Source organism: Salmo salar, chromosome 22 (assembly GCF_965601325.2).
Source record: "Salmo salar chromosome 22, fSalSal1, whole genome shotgun sequence".
In the NCBI taxonomy this organism is placed as follows: Eukaryota; Metazoa; Chordata; class Actinopteri; order Salmoniformes; family Salmonidae; genus Salmo; species Salmo salar.
The window spans coordinates 52,885,218-52,905,970 of record NC_138312.1 but is presented as its reverse complement, the minus strand read 5'-3'; the positions used below and the strand labels follow the sequence as shown (position 1 = coordinate 52,905,970).

The 20,753-nt window shown below is 40.7% G+C and overlaps 1 protein-coding gene across 1 annotated transcript; it reads left to right on the top strand.

The window, feature by feature from the left end:
- Positions 1-432: 432 nt before the first annotated feature.
- Positions 433-18,978, top strand: ddx27 (DEAD (Asp-Glu-Ala-Asp) box polypeptide 27). The gene is made up of 21 exons (XM_014168159.2): positions 433-678; positions 950-1,099; positions 1,355-1,414; positions 1,560-1,767; positions 1,849-1,892; positions 2,042-2,128; positions 2,348-2,453; positions 2,810-2,983; positions 3,424-3,574; positions 6,008-6,107; positions 6,406-6,547; positions 7,289-7,442; positions 8,583-8,664; positions 9,283-9,460; positions 11,094-11,200; positions 11,275-11,371; positions 11,760-11,851; positions 12,604-12,724; positions 14,068-14,164; positions 14,280-14,357; positions 18,633-18,978. The coding sequence occupies exons 1-21, from the start codon at positions 592-594 to the stop codon at positions 18,646-18,648; spliced, it is 2,331 nt and encodes a 776-aa protein (XP_014023634.1). The 5' UTR covers positions 433-591; the 3' UTR covers positions 18,649-18,978.
- The last annotated feature ends 1,775 nt before the right edge of the window (positions 18,979-20,753 follow it).

Below are 20,753 nucleotides of genomic sequence, written 5' to 3'. Positions count from 1 at the left end.
CCAAATCATGTCAAGTCAATTGAGTTTACTACAGGTGGACTCCAATCAAGTTGTGGACACATCTCAAGGATGATCAATGGAAACACAGGATGCACTTGAGCTCAATTTCGAGTTTCATAGTAAAGGGTCTGAATACTTACGTAAATAAGGTATTTCAGTTTTTTATTTTAATACATTGGCCTAAAATGTCTAAAAAACGCTTTGTCATTATGGGGTATTGTGTGTAGATTAATTAGGAAAATAATGAACTTTATCCAGTTTAGAATAAGGCTGTAACGTAACAACGTGGAAAAAGTAACGGGGTCTGAATACTTTACGAATGCACTGAATATCATTGGTTTATATATATCTTTGCGTAACACCCGTACCTATCATTACCGCAGATGTAGTATTCGCCCCGATGCCGTAGAGGGCGCTAAATATGTCAAGCACGATAAGGTAACCGGATGTAGATGACTATACACTTCCTATTTTGGTACGCACACGTGTTGGAACAGGCATAGATTCAACTGGTTAACACCCGCTAGCTAGCATTGGGTAGCCGAATCACTGTTTTCTGTGGAGCTCAAGCTAGTTAACACGAACCGAACCATGCTGTCAGATTTGGACCTGGTCGGGACAATTCAGGACCATGACGATGTTCCCGAGGAGACTGATTCAGAGTCTAACGACGAAGATGTAAGTTTGGAAACAAGCGTGCCAGACAGTCAGTTATACTGATCAAAGTGGCTAGCTTGCTGCATATCTCACGTTAGTAACCTGAGTGGTAGTTGTTCTATTGCATTTAGGCAATCATTCACTAGCTAGTTAATTTCCTCCAGGATAGAAGTGTCACTGCATAAGAAAAATAAATTAGACCCTGATTAACTTTCTGGTGTATTTCTCTTGAAAGTTAATGTAAGTTATAATACCAGACATTGTGTTTCATCCCTCCACTCTATGCTAACAGGAACAGCCAATAGTACTCAACAAGAAGAAGAAAACATTGAAGGGCCATGGCGCTGGAGACTTCAGCGCTGACTTTGAGTTTGGAGAGAGGGATGGACTCTACAGCGAGGACTGGGCTATGGCAGATGTGATGGCACAGCTGAAGAAGAGGGTAGGTTGCCAGTCTAAGAGTATGCAATTTGGCAAAAACTTGGTCAAGACTCAAAGCCTGGTTGCCAGTCTTGTGCTTCAGCCAGCTCCTTTGTCATTTTGTAGCAAACATAACTGTCAAATTAGTTGGCCTAAGCGGAGACAGGCTGACATCCAGGCTACTTGCTGATTCAACTCTGAAAAAGACTGAACTACTGTTACTCTGATTCTGCACCAACTCATACAACACTGAACTAAATGTGTTATTGTGCTGCAGAAAGCCCCCACCACCTTGGATGAAAAGATTGAGAAAGTACGCAAGAAGCGCAAAACAGAGGTAAGATGTCCTGTAGTTTGAAAAGGTAAATGAACATAGTTGTTGTATTATGGAACCTGCAGACAAGACACATGACATTTCCTGTGATGACTGCTTCAGTGTTTGTCAATAAGGGCACGTTCCCTTTCCTTCAATGTCTATATAGGAGAAGGCAAAGACGACAGAAAAAACAGAGATTCCCTCAGAGGACGCTGAAGAGGAAGATGACGACGATGATGAAGATGAGGAGGAAGAAGCTGAGAAACCTGATATCGCTGAAGATGGGGCTGAGGTATCCAATGACGAAGACCAGAGTGATGATGATGATGGGGAGGAGTTTACATCGGGGGATGAAGAGGTTCTCACCAAAGCAGGTGGGTAGAGCTTGAAGCATTCATTGTTTTACTTTCGGTATTGACACTCAGTAACTTTTAAACTTGGTTTTACTCTCACAGATACGGTGAGGGACAAAGGTAGAAAGAAGACAAAGGCAGAAGAGGTGAGCGTTGAACAGATGGATTGTAAGAAATACTTTTGAGTTTCCCACATTTATGCTGTAGAGGGATTAACCGTGGCACTGTTTCTATTGCTAGGACCCTGCTATTGCTGCTATAATAGCAGTATGTTTTACTCATTCTCTACCTACAGCCTCCAGAGGCCTTCTTTGAAGATGCCTCAAACTATGACGACAAACTCATGTTTCCCGACATGAACCTCTCCAGGCCTATTCTTAAGGTGGGTGAAGTTAACTTGGAAATTGGTTGGAAAATGAAATTGTACCAAGCAGAGCAGTAGTCCTGCATTTATTTGACTCGGACTATAGTTGAATAAAAAACAAAAAATAGCACTCTGTAATTAAAATGTTATCTAAATATCAGTTGTATGTGTAATTTATGACCGTGTTGGCCAGAAATTGAGAAGTCAGACAAGTTATTTCACAATGTGTGTCCTCAGGCTATCACTGCTATGGGTTTCAAGCAGCCCACTCCCATCCAGAAGGCCTGTGTACCTGTGGGGCTTCTGGGCAAAGACATCTGTGCCTGCGCTGCTACCGGCACTGGTAAACGAGACGTGTCAGGACACACACTCACACACAGATAGGCACATACGCACCGGAAGTGTCCATCAGACCTTTACTGCATTAACGACAGCAGTTACGTGTGTGTTATTTTATGTTAGTAGATTGCCGTGTTTTGGCACAGAGCTGCAGCACTCAAGTTTGCTCCCTGCAAGCGCACAGGCTCACACACACCATATTTACAATGGTATTGTGAAAAGGTCCACCTGTTAAACCTTCCTCTGCCTCTCCCCCTCCCATTCCCCTCTTTCTCCTTCTCTCTTTCTCCCTCGTCCCCCTCCTCTCTCTTTCTTCGGCCCTCCTGTGCTTCCTCCTCTTCCTCCCTCTTCTTCTTTTAGGTAAGACGGCAGCGTTCATGCTTCCTGTGCTGGAGCGTCTCATCTACAAGCCCAAACAGGCAGCGGTGACCCGTGTGCTAGTCCTGGTGCCCACGCGTGAGCTGGGCATCCAGGTGCACGCCGTGGCCCGCCAGCTGGCCCAGTTCACAAGCATCACCACCTGCCTGGCTGTGGGTGAGTGAGAGAACCGGACCACTTGATCCAAAATGGCCCACGATTTTAGAGCCATATGGCCGACGTCTGTGATCTCGTCTCTGGTAGTATGAAGCTGGTTGGCAGCAGTTGTGCAGCATCCTATTCTGCTCCCAGACCATAGTAGTTGGCTGTTCGGTGCTAATTAATCGTGGATTCGTTTAATATACTTTTTGGTTTACTCCATGGCGTTATTCAACTGGAGATATTGTCATACATTAGTTGTGAATGCAAATATTTAGTTGCATGGAATATAACCAATGAATGTGTGACGTATTGATGTAAAGACAAAGGGTCAGGAATCTTTGTGTGTGTGTGTGTGTGTGTGTGTGTGTGTGTGTGTGTGTGTGTGTGTGTGTGTGTGTGTGTGTGTGTGTGTGTGTGTGTGTGTGTGTGTGCGCGCGCGTGGGGATGCCTTGTAGGGGGTCTGGACCTCAAATCCCAGGAGGTGGCATTGCGGATGGGCCCTGACGTCCTGATCGCCACGCCAGGTCGACTGATTGACCACCTGCACAACACGCCCTCTTTTGAGCTCAGCCAGATTGAGATCCTCATCCTGGACGAGGCTGACCGGTAAGACGGTTAGGCTGATCCATCCATAGGAATGAATGAGACGCAGTTTTCATATGTTGGTCGAGTTGTTAATGCATTGGGAAAGTATTCAAACCTCTTGACTTCTTCCACATTTTGTTACGTTACAGCCTTATTCTAAAATGGATGAAATTGTTTTTCCCCTCATCAATCTACACACACTACCCATAATGACAAAGCAAAAACATTTATTTTTTTAAATTATAATTTGTATTTTTTTTTTTTTATATCATATTTACGATAGTATTTTGCCTCTTTACTCAGTACTCAGTACTCAGTACTTTACTCAGCAACTTTGGCAGCGATTACATCCTTGAGTCTTCTTGGGTATGTCGCTAGAAGCTTGGCACACCTGTATTTGGCGAGTTTCTCCCATTCTCTGCAGATCCTCTCCAGCTCTGTTAGGTTGGATGGGGAGCTAATTTTTCTGTCTCATAGCAAAGGAATATTTATGTAAATAAGATGTTTTTTTTATATACATTTGAAACATTTCTTAATCTTTTTTCACCTTATCATTATGGGTATTGTGTGTAGATTTAAGAAAAATATATATTTTATACATTTTAGAATAAGGCTGTTATGTAACAAAATGTGTAAGAAGGGGTCTGAATACTTTCTGAATGCACTGTCTATGGCCAAACCCCATACGTCTGGACCATCTCCCAAACAGATACAGTATTGAGAAGGCCTATCGTTTACAGGCTATATACATTTTCAACACAGGATAGTTATAATTATTTACACAGCAATTCAGGGTGGTGTTCATCAGTAGGCACCAAATGGACGAAAACAAACTTTAACGGGGAGCAACCTGGCCTTGTCTGATAAACAGTCATTTTCGTTTTTTGTTGCAAAACTTTTTAACCTCTCTGGGCTAGGCGGGACGAATTCGTCCCACCTACGTAACAGCCACTTGCAGCCTGTGGCGCGATTTTCAAAACCTTAAAAATCCTATTACTTCAATTTCTCAAACATATGACTATTTTACAGCTATTTAAAGACAAGACTCTCGTTAATCTAACCACACTGTCCGATTTCAAAAAGGCTTTACAACGAAAGCAAAACATTAGATTATGTCAGCAGAGTACCAAGCCAGAAATAATCAGACACCCATTTTTCAAGCCAGCATATAATGTCACCAAAACCCAGAAGACAGCTAAATGCAGCACTCACCTTTGATGATCTTCATCAGATGACAACCCTAGGACATTATGTTATACAATACATGCATGTTTTGTTCAATCAAGTTCATATTTATATCAAAAACCAGCTTTTTACATTAGCATGTGACGTTCAGAACTAGCATACCCCCCGCAAACTTCCGGGGAATTTACTAACAGTTTGCTAAATTACTCACTATAAACGTTCACAAAAAGCATAACAATTATTTTAAGAATTATAGATACATTACTCCTCTATGCACTCGATATGTCCGATTTTAAAATAGCTTTTCGGATGAAGCACATTTTGCAATATTCTAAGTACATAGCCCGGCATCACAGGGCTAGTTATTTAGACACCCACGCAGTTCAGCCTTCACCAAAATCCTATTTCCTATAAGAAAAATGTTCTTACCTTTCTTGTTCTTCGTCAGAATGCAGTCCCAGGACTTCTTCTTCAATAACAAATGTAGGTTTGGTCCCAAATAATCCATCATTATATCCAAACAGCGACGTTTTGTTCGTGAGTTCTAGACACTATCAGAATGGTAATCCACGGTCACGAGCATAGCGCATGGCGTGACAAAAAATGTCTAAATATTCCATTACTGTACTTCGAAGCATGTCAACCGCTGTTTAAAACCAATTTTTATGCCATTTATCTCGTAGAAAAGCGATAATATTCCGACCGGGAATCTGCAATAAACTAAACAGCCGAATTAAAATACTCCACGGGGGCTAATCGCGCACGCGCCTCACTCCATTGTCACCTAATGGGACACTTGAATAAGATGATAATCTGTTTCAGCCTGAGGCTGCCTCGTCAACCTTCATGATTTTCCCGCGTCCTGAGAGCCTATTGGAGCCCTGGGAATTGTCACGTTACAGCTAAGATCCTTACTTTTCAATAAACAGATGCAAGACGCACGACTCCTTGTCAGACAGGCCACTTCCTGCATGAAACCTTGTCAGGTTTTTGCCTGCCATAGGAGTTCTGTTATACTCACAGACACCATTCAAACAGTTTTAGAAACTTTAGGGTGTTTTCTATCCAAACCTGAACAATAATATGCATATTCTAGCTTCTGAGTTGGTGTAGGAGGCAGTTAAAAATGGGCACATATTTTTTCCAAAATTCTCAATACTGCCCCCTAGCCCAAACAGGTTAACGCATTTTCCGTTGTGTGCCCTAATGAATACGGCCCAGATTTCACAGATTTTCCCTTATATACATTAATGTTCCCCTAAATTGCAGGATGCTGGACGAGTACTTTGAGGAGCAGATGAAGGAGATCATCAGGATGTGTGCCTACCAGAGACAGACCATGCTCTTCTCTGCCACCATGAGTGAAGAGGTGAGGACACAACCTGCATTCCTTTTTTAACCCATTGGTCACCAAACCTGGTCTAGGATAGATACAGGCTGTGTTCCAGTTCTGTGCTTACCCACCCGATTCCACTTGTCATCATGTTGATGATTGGCTGATAAATGGAGTCATGTGTTAGTGTCTGGTCACGGTTTGTGTTGACATACTGCTTATTATTCCATTCTCATCACTATTGCTTCGTTTTCCATTCCTTTTCTGTGTCGTTTATTGAAATAGTGTTCACTCACTCACACTCTCGCTATCTCTCTCTTTTTCTCCTCTCCAGGTGAAAGACTTGGCGTCGGTCTCTCTGAAGCAGCCGGTTCGTATCTTTGTGAACAGTAACACAGACGTGGCGCCCTACCTCAGACAGGAGTTTGTCAGGATCAGACCAGCCAGGGAAGGAGACAGGGAGGCTATTGTGGCCGGTGAGTGGTCTGGACGACTATCACAGTCCATTTGTTCTGTAGACTGTAAAGTATAGTACTACGTGTAGAAAAACGTTCACTGTGGTACGACATGTAGCAGAAGGTTCACTGTGAAGTATAGTACTACGTGTAGAAAAACGTTCACTGTGAAGTATAGTACCACATGTAGCAGAAGGTTCTCTGTGAAGTATAGTACGACATGTAGCAGAAGGTTCTCTGTGAAGTATAGTACGACATGTAGCAGAAGGTTCACTGTGAAGTATAGTACCACATGTAGCAGAAGGTTCTCTGTGGTACGACATGTAGCAGAAGGTTCTCTGTGAAGTATAGTACCACATGTAGCAGAAGGTTCACTGAAGTATAGTACCACATGTAGCAGAAGGTTCACTGTGGTACGACATGTAGCAGAAGGTTCACTGTGAAGTATAGTACCACATGTAGCAGAAGGTTCACTGTGAAGTATAGTACCACATGTAGCAGAAGGTTCTCTGTGAAGTATAGTACCACATGTAGCAGAAGGTTCACTGTGAAGTATAGTACCACATGTAGCAGAAGGTTCACTGTGAAGTATAGTACGACATGTAGCAGAAGGTTCACTGTGGTACGACATGTAGCAGAAGGTTCACTGTGAAGTATAGTACGACATGTAGCAGAAGGTTCACTGTGAAGTATAGTACTTTTCCATTTCTCTTCCAATCTGGTGAATAACTTTGTGTATTGTCTCCTGGGTCTGTGTCTCAGCCCTGCTGACACGGACCTTCCAGGACCATGTGATGCTGTTCACCCAGACCAAGAAGCAGGCCCACCGGATGCACATCCTCCTGGGCCTGATGGGGCTGAAGGTGGGAGAGCTGCACGGGAACCTGTCCCAGACCCAGAGACTGGAGAGCCTCAGGTATCTAGACTCATAAAAACAAACGTAGTGTAACAGAGCCCGGCTGTATGGTACTGACCTGGTTACACTTCCACACCATAGTTGCCCATAGTTGCTGGAATGGTGCTGTACAGGACAATGTGAAAGGGAACAATCTGAGCCAGCATAGTAGGATTTGGGTCGGCCCTACAGTGTGAATCAGACTTATTTAAAATAGTAACAAGTATAGTACATACCCAGCCATCACCATGCCTTGAGACGTCTTCAGACAGGTGATGACTGAGTATGCAAGTACCCTGTGACTCAATACAGTTGCTGGATTGATCTATTCATAAGAACAGAGATGTGCAGTATGAAGATGCATTAAAACCCAAACCAGGGTTATGTAACATGGAGTAAATAGTTTGTGTATCCATCATAGTAAATCGTTTCTTGTGTCTCATCATAGTAAATAGTTTGTGTCTCATCATAGTAAATAGTTTGTGTCTCATCATAGTAAATAGTTTGTGTCTCATCATAGTAAATAGTTTGTGTCTCATCATAGTAAATAGTCTGTGTCATCATAGTAAATAGTTTGTGTCTCATCATAGTAAATAGTTTGTGTCTCATCATAGTAAATAGTTTGTGTCTCATCATAGTAAATAGTTTGTGTCTCATCATAGTAAATAGTTTGTGTCTCATCATAGTAAATAGTTTGTGTCTCATCATAGTAAATAGTTTGTGTCTCATCATAGTAAATAGTTTGTGTCTCATCATAGTAAATAGTTTGTGTCTCATCATAGTAAATAGTTTGTGTCTCATCATAGTAAATAGTCTGTGTCATCATAGTAAATAGTTTGTGTGTCATCATAGTAAATAGTTTGTGTGTCATCATAGTAAATAGTTTGTGTCTCATCATAGTAAATAGTTTGTGTCTCATCATAGTAAATAGTTTGTGTATCATCATAGTAAATAGTTTGTGTCTCATCATAGTAAATAGTTTGTCTCATCATAGTAAATAGTTTGTCTCATCATAGTAAATAGTTTGTGTCTCATCATAGTAAATAGTTTGTGTCTCATCATAGTAAATAGTTTGTGTATCATCATAGTAAATAGTTTGTGTCTCATCATAGTAAATAGTTTGTGTATCCATCATAGTAAATAGTTTGTGTCTCATCATAGGCGGTTCAAAGATGAACAGATTGACATCCTTGTGGCCACAGATGTTGCGGCTAGAGGTCTGGATATCGATGGCGTGAAGACGGTAAGGGCTCTCTGTAAAGTGTTTATGTGCTAGGAAAATATGTTTCTAGGAAAAATGCTTTACAAGAACACTTGACATTATTGAACTGCTTTCATCACTGATTAGTTTGTTTATGTCACAGATTAGTTGGAAATATCACGATTTCGCAAGTGTGCACTTCTTACGAAGTTCTGAAAGGGAGGGGACATTTAGCCCAAAGACTTGGCTGAAACTTGTGGGGGGGGTGGAGCTACCGCCTTGCAGAGAGAAGGGGGGTGGAGCTACCGCCTTGCAGAGTGGGGGGGGGGCGGCGCTACTGCCTTGCAGAGTGGGGGGGGCGGCGCTACCGCCTTGCAGAGAGGGGGGGGGGGGTGGAGCTACCGCCTTGCAGAGAGGGGGGGGGGTGGAGCTACCGCCTTGCAGGGGGGGTGGAGCTACTGCCCTGCAGAGAGAGGGGGGGTGGAGCTAGCGCCCTGCTTCCACCATTTGTTCTAGTCTTTTCTCCTCCCTGAACTCAATCGAGTAGCTGGCAGAAGACTAGTAGAAATGAACACATTCTCCTCAGCTGGTCACCATGCCGAAGAAGCCATTTTGTGATTATTGAGATGCACCCGCTAACGTCCTCGTTCTCCTCCCCAGGTGATTAACTTCACCATGCCCAACACAGTGAAGCACTACGTCCACAGGGTGGGCCGCACGGCCCGTGCCGGCAAGGTCGGTCGCTCTGTGTCCCTGGTGGGCGAGACTGAGAGGAAGATGCTAAAGGACATCGTCAGGAAGGCCAAGACCCCCGTGAAGGCCCGCGTCCTGCCACAAGGTAAAAGCTCAATACCACGACCCTGTTGAAATACTGCAGAAATACATCCTTGTTTCCTTGAGGTGAGATCTTAGTGTTTGGATCGGTGTTAGCAAGGATATCACCCCGTTACTTTTACCAATCCAACCAATTCATATCGGCAATTAGTTCAAGGAAGGATTCATTTCTAAAATATTCAAAAGGCGATTAATATCTCAATGGGTATCACCTGGGTAAATGAAGAAGAAATAAAACATAAGGATATTCAGTGTGCTTACCACTCATTCAACATACTGTGTGTTGTTCATTTCAAGGGAGAGTCTAGTCCACCAAAATTATACAGTTGAATGTTAAATGATTTTATTCAATTTCATGGCCACTAGGTAAATGGTGTTAGGTTCTGAACAAACTAAGTAAAAACTCAAACGGACAACAAGAAAAAAATCTCAAACCATGTTTTTTCACCCACTAGGTCGTACAGCTGCAAAGTCAAGGCATGATTACACAAGCACATATATTTCTAACCTTCTGATAGGCGTGGTCAACTCCTTACACATCTAGACAACCAATACATCTCTGTTTCTAGGCAGGAATTTAATTGGTTCCTCTCACTGGTGTACTCACAGCCCTGCCTGTTACATTCCACGCCCATGAAGGTTTTAGTATGTGAGAGAGAGTACTGCAGCAGGAGAGGCATTGTGGTGGACCTCTCAGGCCCCTCTCTGAAAAGGTTTCTTCTCACTTCATCTATTGATTTGACTTCGTGACACATTCCTCACTCCTCCTTCAGAGGTGATGTTATTTGTCACATGCGCCGAATACAAGAGGTGAAGACCTTACTGTAAAATGCTTACTTACAAGCTCTTAACCAACAATGCAGTTTAAGAAAATATTTACTAAATATACTAAAGTAAAAAAAAAAGTAACAAGAAAATTAAATAACAATAATGAGGCTATATACAGTGGTTACTGGTACAGTGTGTGTGTGGGGGGGGGTCAATGTAAATTGTCCGGGTGGCCATTTGATGAGTTGTTCAGGAGGCCATAAGCCTGGGGGTAGACGCTGTTGAGGAGCTGTAGCAGAGCGAACAGTCTATGACTGGGGTGACTGGAGTCTTTGACAATTTCTCGGGGCCTTCCTCTGACACGCCTAGTATAGAGGTCCTAGATGGCAGGAAGCTTGGCCCCAGTGATGTACTGGGCTGTACGCACTACCCTCTGTAGCGCCTTACAGTCAGATGCCGAGCAGTTGCCATACCAGGCGGTGATGCAACCGGTCAGGATGCTTCTTGATGGTGCAGCTGTAGAACCTTTTGAGGATCTGAGGACCCATGCCAAATCTTTTCAGCCTCCTGAGGGGGAAAGGTGTTGTTGTGCCCTCTTCACGACTGTCTTGGTGTGTTTGGACCATAATAGTTTGTTCTTGATTTTCGCCCCAGAGGAACTTGAAACTCTCGACCTGCTCCACTTCAGCCCCGTTGATGTTAATGGGGGCGTGTTTGGCCCTCCTGTAGTCCACAATCAGCTCCTTTGTCTTGCGCACATTGAGGGAGAGGTTGTTGTCCTGGCACCACACGGCCAGGTCTCTGACCTCTTCCCTATAGGCTGTCTCATCGTTGTCTGTGATCAGGCCTACAACTTTTCTCTCCTCCAGAGGTGATTCTGAAGTTCAGAGACCTGATTGAGAAGCTGGAGAAGGACGTGTACGCCGTGATGCGTCTGGAGAGAGAGGAGAGGGCCATGTCTCACTCAGAGGCTCAGGTAAAAAGCTGCGTATTTTGTGTGTATGTGTGGGTACTAGTGTATTCCTATGCTTATGTGCACGTGTCATTCAGATCAGCGTGGCACAGAAGCGGCTGGCACAGAACGCAGACGAAACGGATCCCCAGAGGACGTGGTTCCAAACGCACGACGAGCGCAAAAAAGACCGCAGTGAGTAGCACAGACCAACACGCATTATAGGCCTGCCAACCTCCGTACTACGCTCCTCACTACTGCTAGGTGGCGTCTTCCTATCCCAGCATGCCTTAGATGGGAAACTACATAAAGTGCATTACCATGGACATAATATCTTCTCACTGCAACCAATGCACATGAGCTTGACTACAGCTCAACTAAAACAGGCCCTTGCCTAAGACCCAGCAAGGGTCAGAACTTTGTATGAAAATGAGCCTTTTGGGGCCAACTGTCTGTAATTGTTTTCCTTGATCTGCTTGTGAGCACATTGTAAAGGTGGGCATATGACCCCTAAAAGCACAGGGACAATTCAGCCCCATCTGCATCATTCATGATTTAACCCTTTCACCCTTGTCTCTGCCAGTGACCAAAGCGCTGGCTGACTTTGACTTGGCCCTGAGAGGAAAGAAGAAGAGAGAGAAGTTCATCAAAGAGGGGAAAAAGAAAGTGTTATCGGTATGTGTGCTCCTTTTCTGGTAGACTACGACTGTTTTTGATTTTGTCCGTTTTGTTTTCCTTGATCTTCTGTCTTTTCTCTGTGCACTGAAAAATGTTAACAGAATTCCCAATGTAGGCTGTTTCCACTCAGGAATCTTGATTTGATCATTTTCATATTTTATAGCATCACAACCATTACATTTGACAAGTCTGCCATTTATGACCTCTGTTCACTAATTATTATATTGAACTAGGTATAAACCCATGAGGCATGCTGAAAGTCCAACTCAGGCTAGCTGTCTCCAAGCTTAAAGCTGTCAGTCCTGTCATATATAGACATTTATGTTTACTTTGCATTCTTCTGCAATCATTCTTTGTAGTTCTCCGGGTCTACATCGGTCCATATAATCTGAGCTTTATTACTTTGACCATGCATTTAAAACTAGTGAGCTCTTTTCTTCCCTTAGTTTTCACCACTGAAATTAAATTAGCTGTGGTGACATTTATTGTGTTGTGAATGACCACATATCCCTATCATGTCTATGTAACTTATAATACATGGTCATATACATCTTAAATATACAGGATATCATGTATCAGGGTTGAGGTACATTTTTTGGAATAGGAAATTCAGTTATCTTCCTGAATTTATATGATTTGACCCCGACCCTGTTCTGCGTACACACATTATTCGTCATATTTTTGTTGAGCGCTATTCCGGTTAGCTATGTGTCTTTCCAGTCACTGTTTTCTCTCTGTGTTGTTCTCAGTCTGAGGATAGAGCAGAGTTTGAGATCCTCAAGTCCCAGATGTACGCTGAGCGAGCAGCCAAGAGGGACCGGAAACCCAAACGAGCCAGGGCCATGCCAGAGGACGAGCCTGTCCAGAAAGGTGGGACTCATATATAAAGAACTGGGCACATATTTACGAAAAGTGCTGATCTGGGATCAGTTTAGATCACAATGAATTGGATCATAATGAATAATGTTACATGGACAGCAGGTGGGGAGCCTGATCCCAGATCAGCACTCCGACTCTGAGACACTTTATGAATACAGGCCCTGGTCTTTAATTTTCTATGCTCCCAAGTGGCTTGTAAGACTTCCACGGCCACCACTATCATCCTGATGTGGACATGAACCAGAATAAGCACTTCTGGAGTTTCATATCTGATTGCAGTATGCAGGCTCACCTCTTCCTGTTTTAACCAGCAGCGAACAAAATACAATTGTTCATATTTTTGGTGTGTGAAGCAGTTTATTTAATTTTTTGCTGCATGCTTTGGAACCCTTGTTTCGTGCTCTGTGTGCTTTAAGATGTATAAAACAGTTTACAAGGTGCCCCTCCTTACAACTGTTAGGCCAATTCACCTCTGTTCTCCAGCCCCATACCACCCTGCTGGCTGCATAAATACTGGGTCCTACAACATAACTAAATACTGGGTCCTACAACATAACTAAATACTGGGTCCTACAACATAACTAAATATGGGCCTCCCGAGTGGTCTTAGGCACTGCATTGCAGTGCTTGAGGCTTCACTACAGACCCTAGTTAGATCCCAGGATGTGTCGCAGCCTGCCGCGACCGTGAGGCCCATGAGGCGTCACACAATTGGCCCAGCGTCATCCAGGTTAGGGGAGGGTTTGGCTGGCTGGGATGTCCTTGTCCCATCAAGCTCTAGCAACTCCTTGTGGCGGGCCGGGCGCATGCACGCTGACACGGTCGCCAGATGTACGGTGTTTCCTCCAACACATTAGTGAGGTTGGCTTCTGGGTTAAGCGAGCAGTGTGTCAAGAAGCAGAGCGGCTTGGCAGGGTCATGTTTCGAAGGACACGTGGTTCTCGACCTTCGCCAATCCCGAGTCCGTACAGGAGTTGCAGCGATGAGACAAGACTGTAACTACCAATTGGATATCACGAAGTTGGGGAAAATTAGGATAAAAAATACTTGACTAAATACTGGGTCCTACTAAACACTGGGTCCTACTAAACACTGGGTCCTACTAAACACTGGGTCCTACTAAACACTGGGTCCTACTAAACACTGGGTCCTACTAAACACTGGGTCCTACTAAACACTGGGTCCTACTAAACACTGGGTCCTACAGCACAACTAAATAAATCAAATCAAATTGTATTGGTCACATACACATATTTAGCAGATGTTATTAAATGTGTAGAGATGCGGGGTCCTACTACACAACTCATGGATTGTCTGTATTTCTTTGCGTTTAGGTACAAAACAGAAAGCTGGTAAACCAGCCAAGAAGTCTGTATTTGACAAAGAACTTACAAACACCAGTAAGAAAGCACTCAAGCAGTACAGAGCTGGGTAAGTGTCTTTCCAAAATGTAGTTAATACCCGTAACTGCATTGAAACGTTGACAACCACACAGGAAATGTGTCTGTATGGAGGTGACGTGTAATGTCTTTTATTTCACCCTCAGACCCTCCTTTGAGGATAAGAAGAGGCTTGGAATTCCAACGAACAAGAAAGGAGGCGGCGGCTTCAAGTCCAAGGCCAAGTAAGTGATGTCATATTTAGTGGGTTCCTCTTCAACGTAGTCTGGTGGATATTGTGCTATCAGCTCATGTTTATCCATGCTTTTCTGTAGATTTTTGCTGTGACACTTAAATTTGAAATATTACCAGTGGTATGATGAGTACAACCGCGACCCGTCATTATGACCAATGGATGTTCCCAGATTTTGGGTTTCCGGGGAGGGGCAGGTGTTTGAGTCACTGTTCAGATTACCATAACAGCTGCTCCAATGCCATCTCCATGTGTACTGTAATAATGTTTTGATATGTTAGTTCTGTTACAGGTTTAACTCCATGTGTACTGTAATAATGTTTTGATATGTTGGTTCTGTTACAGGTTTAACTCCATGTGTACTGTAATAATGTTTTGATATGTTGGTTCTGTTACAGGTTTAACTCCATGTGTACTGTAATAATGTTTTGATATGTTAGTTCTGTTACAGGTTTAACTCCATGTGTACTGTAATAATGTTTTGATATGTTGGTTCTGTTACAGGTTTAACTCCATGTGTACTGTAATAATGTTTTGATATGTTAGTTCTGTTACAGGTTTAACTCCATGTGTACTGTAATAATGTTTTGATATGTTGGTTCTGTTACAGGTTTAACTCCATGTGTACTGTAATAATGTTTTGATATGTTAGTTCTGTTACAGGTTTAACTCCATGTGTACTGTAATAATGTTTTGATATGTTAGTTCTGTTACAGGTTTAACTCCATGTGTACTGTAATAATGTTTTGATATGTTAGTTCTGTTACAGGTTTAACTCCATGTGTACTGTAATAATGTTTTGATATGTTAGTTCTGTTACAGGTTTAACTCCATGTGTACTGTAATAATGTTTTGATATGTTAGTTCTGTTACAGGTTTAACTCCATGTGTACTGTAATAATGTTTTGATATGTTAGTTCTGTTACAGGTTTAACTCCATGTGTACTGTAATAATGTTTTGATATGTTAGTTCTGTTACAGGTTTAACTCCATGTGTACTGTAATAATGTTTTGATATGTTAGTTCTGTTACAGGTTTAACTCCATGTGTACTGTAATAATGTTTTGATATGTTAGTTCTGTTACAGGTTTAACTCCATGTGTACTGTAATAATGTTTTGATATGTTAGTTCTGTTACAGGTTTAACTCCATGTGTACTGTAATAATGTTTTGATATGTTGGTTCTGTTACAGGTTTAACTCCATGTGTACTGTAATAATGTTTTGATATGTTAGTTCTGTTACAGGTTTAACTCCATGTGTACTGTAATAATGTTTTGATATGTTAGTTCTGTTACAGGTTTAACTCCATGTGTACTGTAATAATGTTTTGATATGTTAGTTCTGTTACAGGTTTAACTCCATGTGTACTGTAATAATGTTTTGATATGTTAGTTCTGTTACAGGTTTAACTCCATGTGTACTGTAATAATGTTTTGATATGTTAGTTCTGTTACAGGTTTAACTCCATGTGTACTGTAATAATGTTTTGATATGTTAGTTCTGTTACAGGTTTAACTCCATGTGTACTGTAATAATGTTTTGATATGTTAGTTCTGTTTCAGGTTTAACTCCATGTGTACTGTAATAATGTTTTGATATGTTAGTTCTGTTACAGGTTTAACTCCATGTGTACTGTAATAATGTTTTGATATGTTAGTTCTGTTACAGGTTTAACTCCATGTGTACTGTAATAATGTTTTGATATGTTAGTTCTGTTACAGGTTTAACTCCATGTGTACTGTAATAATGTTTTGATATGTTAGTTCTGTTACAGGTTTAACTCCATGTGTACTGTAATAATGTTTTGATATGTTAGTTCTGTTTCAGGTTTAACTCCATGTGTACTGTAATAATGTTTTGATATGTTAGTTCTGTTACAGGTTTAACTCCATGTGTACTGTAATAATGTTTTGATATGTTAGTTCTGTTACAGGTTTAACTCCATGTGTACTGTAATAATGTTTTGATATGTTAGTTCTGTTACAGGTTTAACTCCATGTGTACTGTAATAATGTTTTGATATGTTAGTTCTGTTACAGGTTTAACTCCATGTGTACTGTAATAATGTTTTGATATGTTAGTTCTGTTACAGGTTTAACTCCATGTGTACTGTAATAATGTTTTGATATGTTGGTTCTGTTACAGGTTTAACTCCATGTGTACTGTAATAATGTTTTGATATGTTAGTTCTGTTACAGGTTTAACTCCATGTGTACTGTAATAATGTTTTGATATGTTAGTTCTGTTACAGGTTTAACTCCATGTGTACTGTAATAATGTTTTGATATGTTAGTTCTGTTACAGGTTTAACTCCATGTGTACTGTAATAATGTTTTGATATGTTGGTTCTGTTACAGGTTTAACTCCATGTGTACTGTAATAATGTTTTGATATGTTAGTTCTGTTACAGGTTTAACTCCATGTGTACTGTAATAATGTTTTGATATGTTGGTTCTGTTACAGGTTTAACTCCATGTGTACTGTAATAATGTTTTGATATGTTGGTTCTGTTACAGGTTTAACTCCATGTGTACTGTAATAATGTTTTGATATGTTAGTTCTGTTACAGGTTTAACTCCATGTGTACTGTAATAATGTTTTGATATGTTAGTTCTGTTACAGGTTTAACTCCATGTGTACTGTAATAATGTTTTGATATGTTAGTTCTGTTACAGGTTTAACTCCATGTGTACTGTAATAATGTTTTGGTATGTTAGTTCTGTTACAGGTTTAACTCCATGTGTACTGTAATAATGTTTTGATATGTTAGTTCTGTTACAGGTTTAACTCCATGTGTACTGTAATAATGTTTTGATATGTTAGTTCTGTTACAGGTTTAACTCCATGTGTACTGTAATAATGTTTTGATATGTTAGTTCTGTTACAGGTTTAACTCCATGTGTACTGTAATAATGTTTTGATATGTTAGTTCTGTTTCAGGTTTAACTCCATGTGTACTGTAATAATGTTTTGACATGTTAGTTCTGTTACAGGTTTAACTCCATGTGTACTGTAATAATGTTTTGATATGTTAGTTCTGTTACAGGTTTAACTCCATGTGTACTGTAATAATGTTTTGATATGTTAGTTCTGTTACAGGTTTAACTCCATGTGTACTGTAATAATGTTTTGATATGTTAGTTCTGTTACAGGTTTAACTCCATGTGTACTGTAATAATGTTTTGATATGTTAGTTCTGTTACAGGTTTAACTCCATGTGTACTGTAATAATGTTTTGATATGTTAGTTCTGTTACAGGTTTAACTCCATGTGTACTGTAATAATGTTTTGATATGTTAGTTCTGTTACAGGTTTAACTCCATGTGTACTGTAATAATGTTTTGATATGTTAGTTCTGTTACAGGTTTAACTCCATGTGTACTGTAATAATGTTTTGATATGTTAGTTCTGTTTCAGGTTTAACTCCATGTGTACTGTAATAATGTTTTGATATGTTAGTTCTGTTACAGGTTTAACTCCATGTGTACTGTAATAATGTTTTGATATGTTGGTTCTGTTACAGGTTTAACTCCATGTGTACTGTAATAATGTTTTGATATGTTAGTTCTGTTACAGGTTTAACTCCATGTGTACTGTAATAATGTTTTGATATGTTAGTTCTGTTACAGGTTTAACTCCATGTGTACTGTAATAATGTTTTGATATGTTAGTTCTGTTACAGGTTTAACTCCATGTGTACTGTAATAATGTTTTGATATGTTAGTTCTGTTTCAGGTTTAACTCCATGTGTACTGTAATAATGTTTTGATATGTTAGTTCTGTTACAGGTTTAACTCCATGTGTACTGTAATAATGTTTTGATATGTTAGTTCTGTTACAGGTTTAACTCCATGTGTACTGTAATAATGTTTTGATATGTTAGTTCTGTTACAGGTTTAACTCCATGTGTACTGTAATAATGTTTTGATATGTTAGTTCTGTTACAGGTTTAACTCCATGTGTACTGTAATAATGTTTTGATATGTTAGTTCTGTTACAGGTTTAACTCCATGTGTACTGTAATAATGTTTTGATATGTTAGTTCTGTTACAGGTTTAACTCCATGTGTACTGTAATAATGTTTTGATATGTTAGTTCTGTTACAGGTTTAACTCCATGTGTACTGTAATAATGTTTTGATATGTTAGTTCTGTTACAGGTTTAACTCCATGTGTACTGTAATAATGTTTTGATATGTTAGTTCTGTTACAGGTTTAACTCCATGTGTACTGTAATAATGTTTTGACACGTTGGTTCTGTTTCAGGTTTAGGAGAAAGTAAGAGCTGCCTTGATGGGAAAAAGACAAGATATGCAATTTGGATGGATGGATTCACCGGTCTTTTTGTTTTAAGTGTCTGTCTTCCTAAATCAGTGCTTTCCCACTTTTCAGTGGGGGCATAATGGAAATTGACTGGAAAGGATTTGGCTGAAATCATTTTATTAGTCTCAGATTGCACTATGCACCCTCTCTTAGTTTTTATATCAGACATACAGGTTGCAGTGTGTAACCATACTGTGGTTTTATGTAACCTGTTGTAGCTTCACTTAAAAATATGTAATGCTAAGAAACATATGTTCTTTTGAAGATAATAAAAGTTTAATATGTATTATTCTGAGCGATGGGTTTTTCATGAGTCTCGAATGGCCATCATCGTCCTTGCAATAGTGAAATCCATGTAGGGATTATGTTGGTTTTTGTTGCAATAGTGTATCAATAAAGTTACAAAATGGTGACGCATGGCCTGTTTTCATAAGACCGCTAGTTAGCCCACTATAAATCCTCATCCCCAGGCTCAATTGCTACAACAGAGAAGTCTGAAGTTTACATAGACCTTAGCCAAATGCAATTAAACTCAGTTTTTCACAATTCCTGACATTTAATCCTAGTAAAAATTCCCTGTCTTAGGTCAGTTGGGATCACCACTTTATTTTAAGAATGTGAAATGTCAGAATAATTGTAGAGAGAATGATTTCTTTCATCACATTCCCAGTGGGTCAGAAGTTTACATACACTCAATTAGTATTTGGCAGCATTGCCTTTAAATTGTTTAACTTGGGTTAAACGTTCTGGGTAGCCTTCCACAAGCTTCCCACAATAAGTTGGGTGAATTTTGGCCCATTCCTCCTGACAGAGCTGGTGTAACTGAGTCAGGTTTGTAGGCCTCCTTGCTCGCACATGCTTTTTCAGGTCTGCCAGAAATGTTCTATAGGATTGAGGTCAGGGCTTTGTGATGGCCACTCCAATACCTTGACTTTGTTGTCTTTAAGCCATTTTGCCACAACTTTGGGTCATTGTCCATTTGGAAGACCCACTTGTGACCAAGCTTTAACTTCCTGACTGCTGTCTTGAGATGTTGCTTCAATATATCCACACAATTTTCCTCATGATGCCATCTATTTTGTGAAATGCACCAGGCCCTCCTGCAGCAAAGCACCCCCACAACATGCTGCCACCCCCGTGCTTCACGTTTGGGATGGTGTTCTTCAGCTTGCAAGCCTCCCCCTTTTTCCTCCAAACATAACGATGGTCATTATGACCAAACAGTTCTATTTTTCTTTCATCAGACCAGAGGACATTTCTCCAAAAAGTTCGATCTTTGTCCCCATGTGCAGTTGCAAACCATAGTCTGGCTTTTTTATGGCGGTTTTGGAGCAGTGTCTTCTTCCTTGCTGAGCGGCCTTTCAGGTTGTCGATATAGGACTCGTTTTACTGTGGATATACATACTTTTGTACCCGTTTCCTCCAGCATCTTCAAGGTCCTTTGCTGTTGTTCTGGGATTTATTTGCACTTTTCCTACCAAAGTACGTTCATCTCTAGGAGACAGAATGCGTCTCCTTCCGAGCGGTATGACGGCTGCGTGGTCCCATGGTGTTTATACTTGCGTACTATTGTTTGTACAGATGAACGTGGTACCTTCAGGCATTTGGAAATTGCTCCCAAGGATGAACCAGACTTGTGTAGGTCTAAAAATAAATTCTGATGTCTTGGCTGATTTCTTTCGATTTTCCCATGATGTCAAGCAAAGAGGGCACTGAGTTCGAAGGTAGGCCTTGAAATACATCCACAGGTACACCTCCAATTGACTCAAATTATGTCAATTAGCCTATCAGAAGCTTCTAAAGCCATGACATAATTTTCTGGAATTTTCCAAGCTGTTTAAAGACACAGTCAACTTAGTGTATGAAACTTCTGACCCACTGGAATTGTGAATTATAGGTAAAATAATCTGTAAAAAAAATTTGAAAAATGACTTGTCATGCACAAAGTAGATGTCCTAACCGACTTGCCAAACTATAGTTCGTTAACAAGAAATTTGTGGGGTGGTTGAAAAACGAGTTTTAATGACTCCAACCTAAGTGTATGTAAACTTCCTACTTCAACTG

Coding starts and splice junctions, on each gene's coding strand:
- ddx27 (XM_014168159.2), top strand. CDS start 592: ATGCTGTCAGATTTGGACCTGGTCGGGACAATTCAGGACCATGACGAT. Junction 1,768..1,848: donor AGAGGTTCTCACCAAAGCAG/GTGGGTAGAGCT, acceptor TTACTCTCACAG/ATACGGTGAGGGACAAAGGT. Junction 11,372..11,759: donor CGAGCGCAAAAAAGACCGCA/GTGAGTAGCACA, acceptor TGTCTCTGCCAG/TGACCAAAGCGCTGGCTGAC.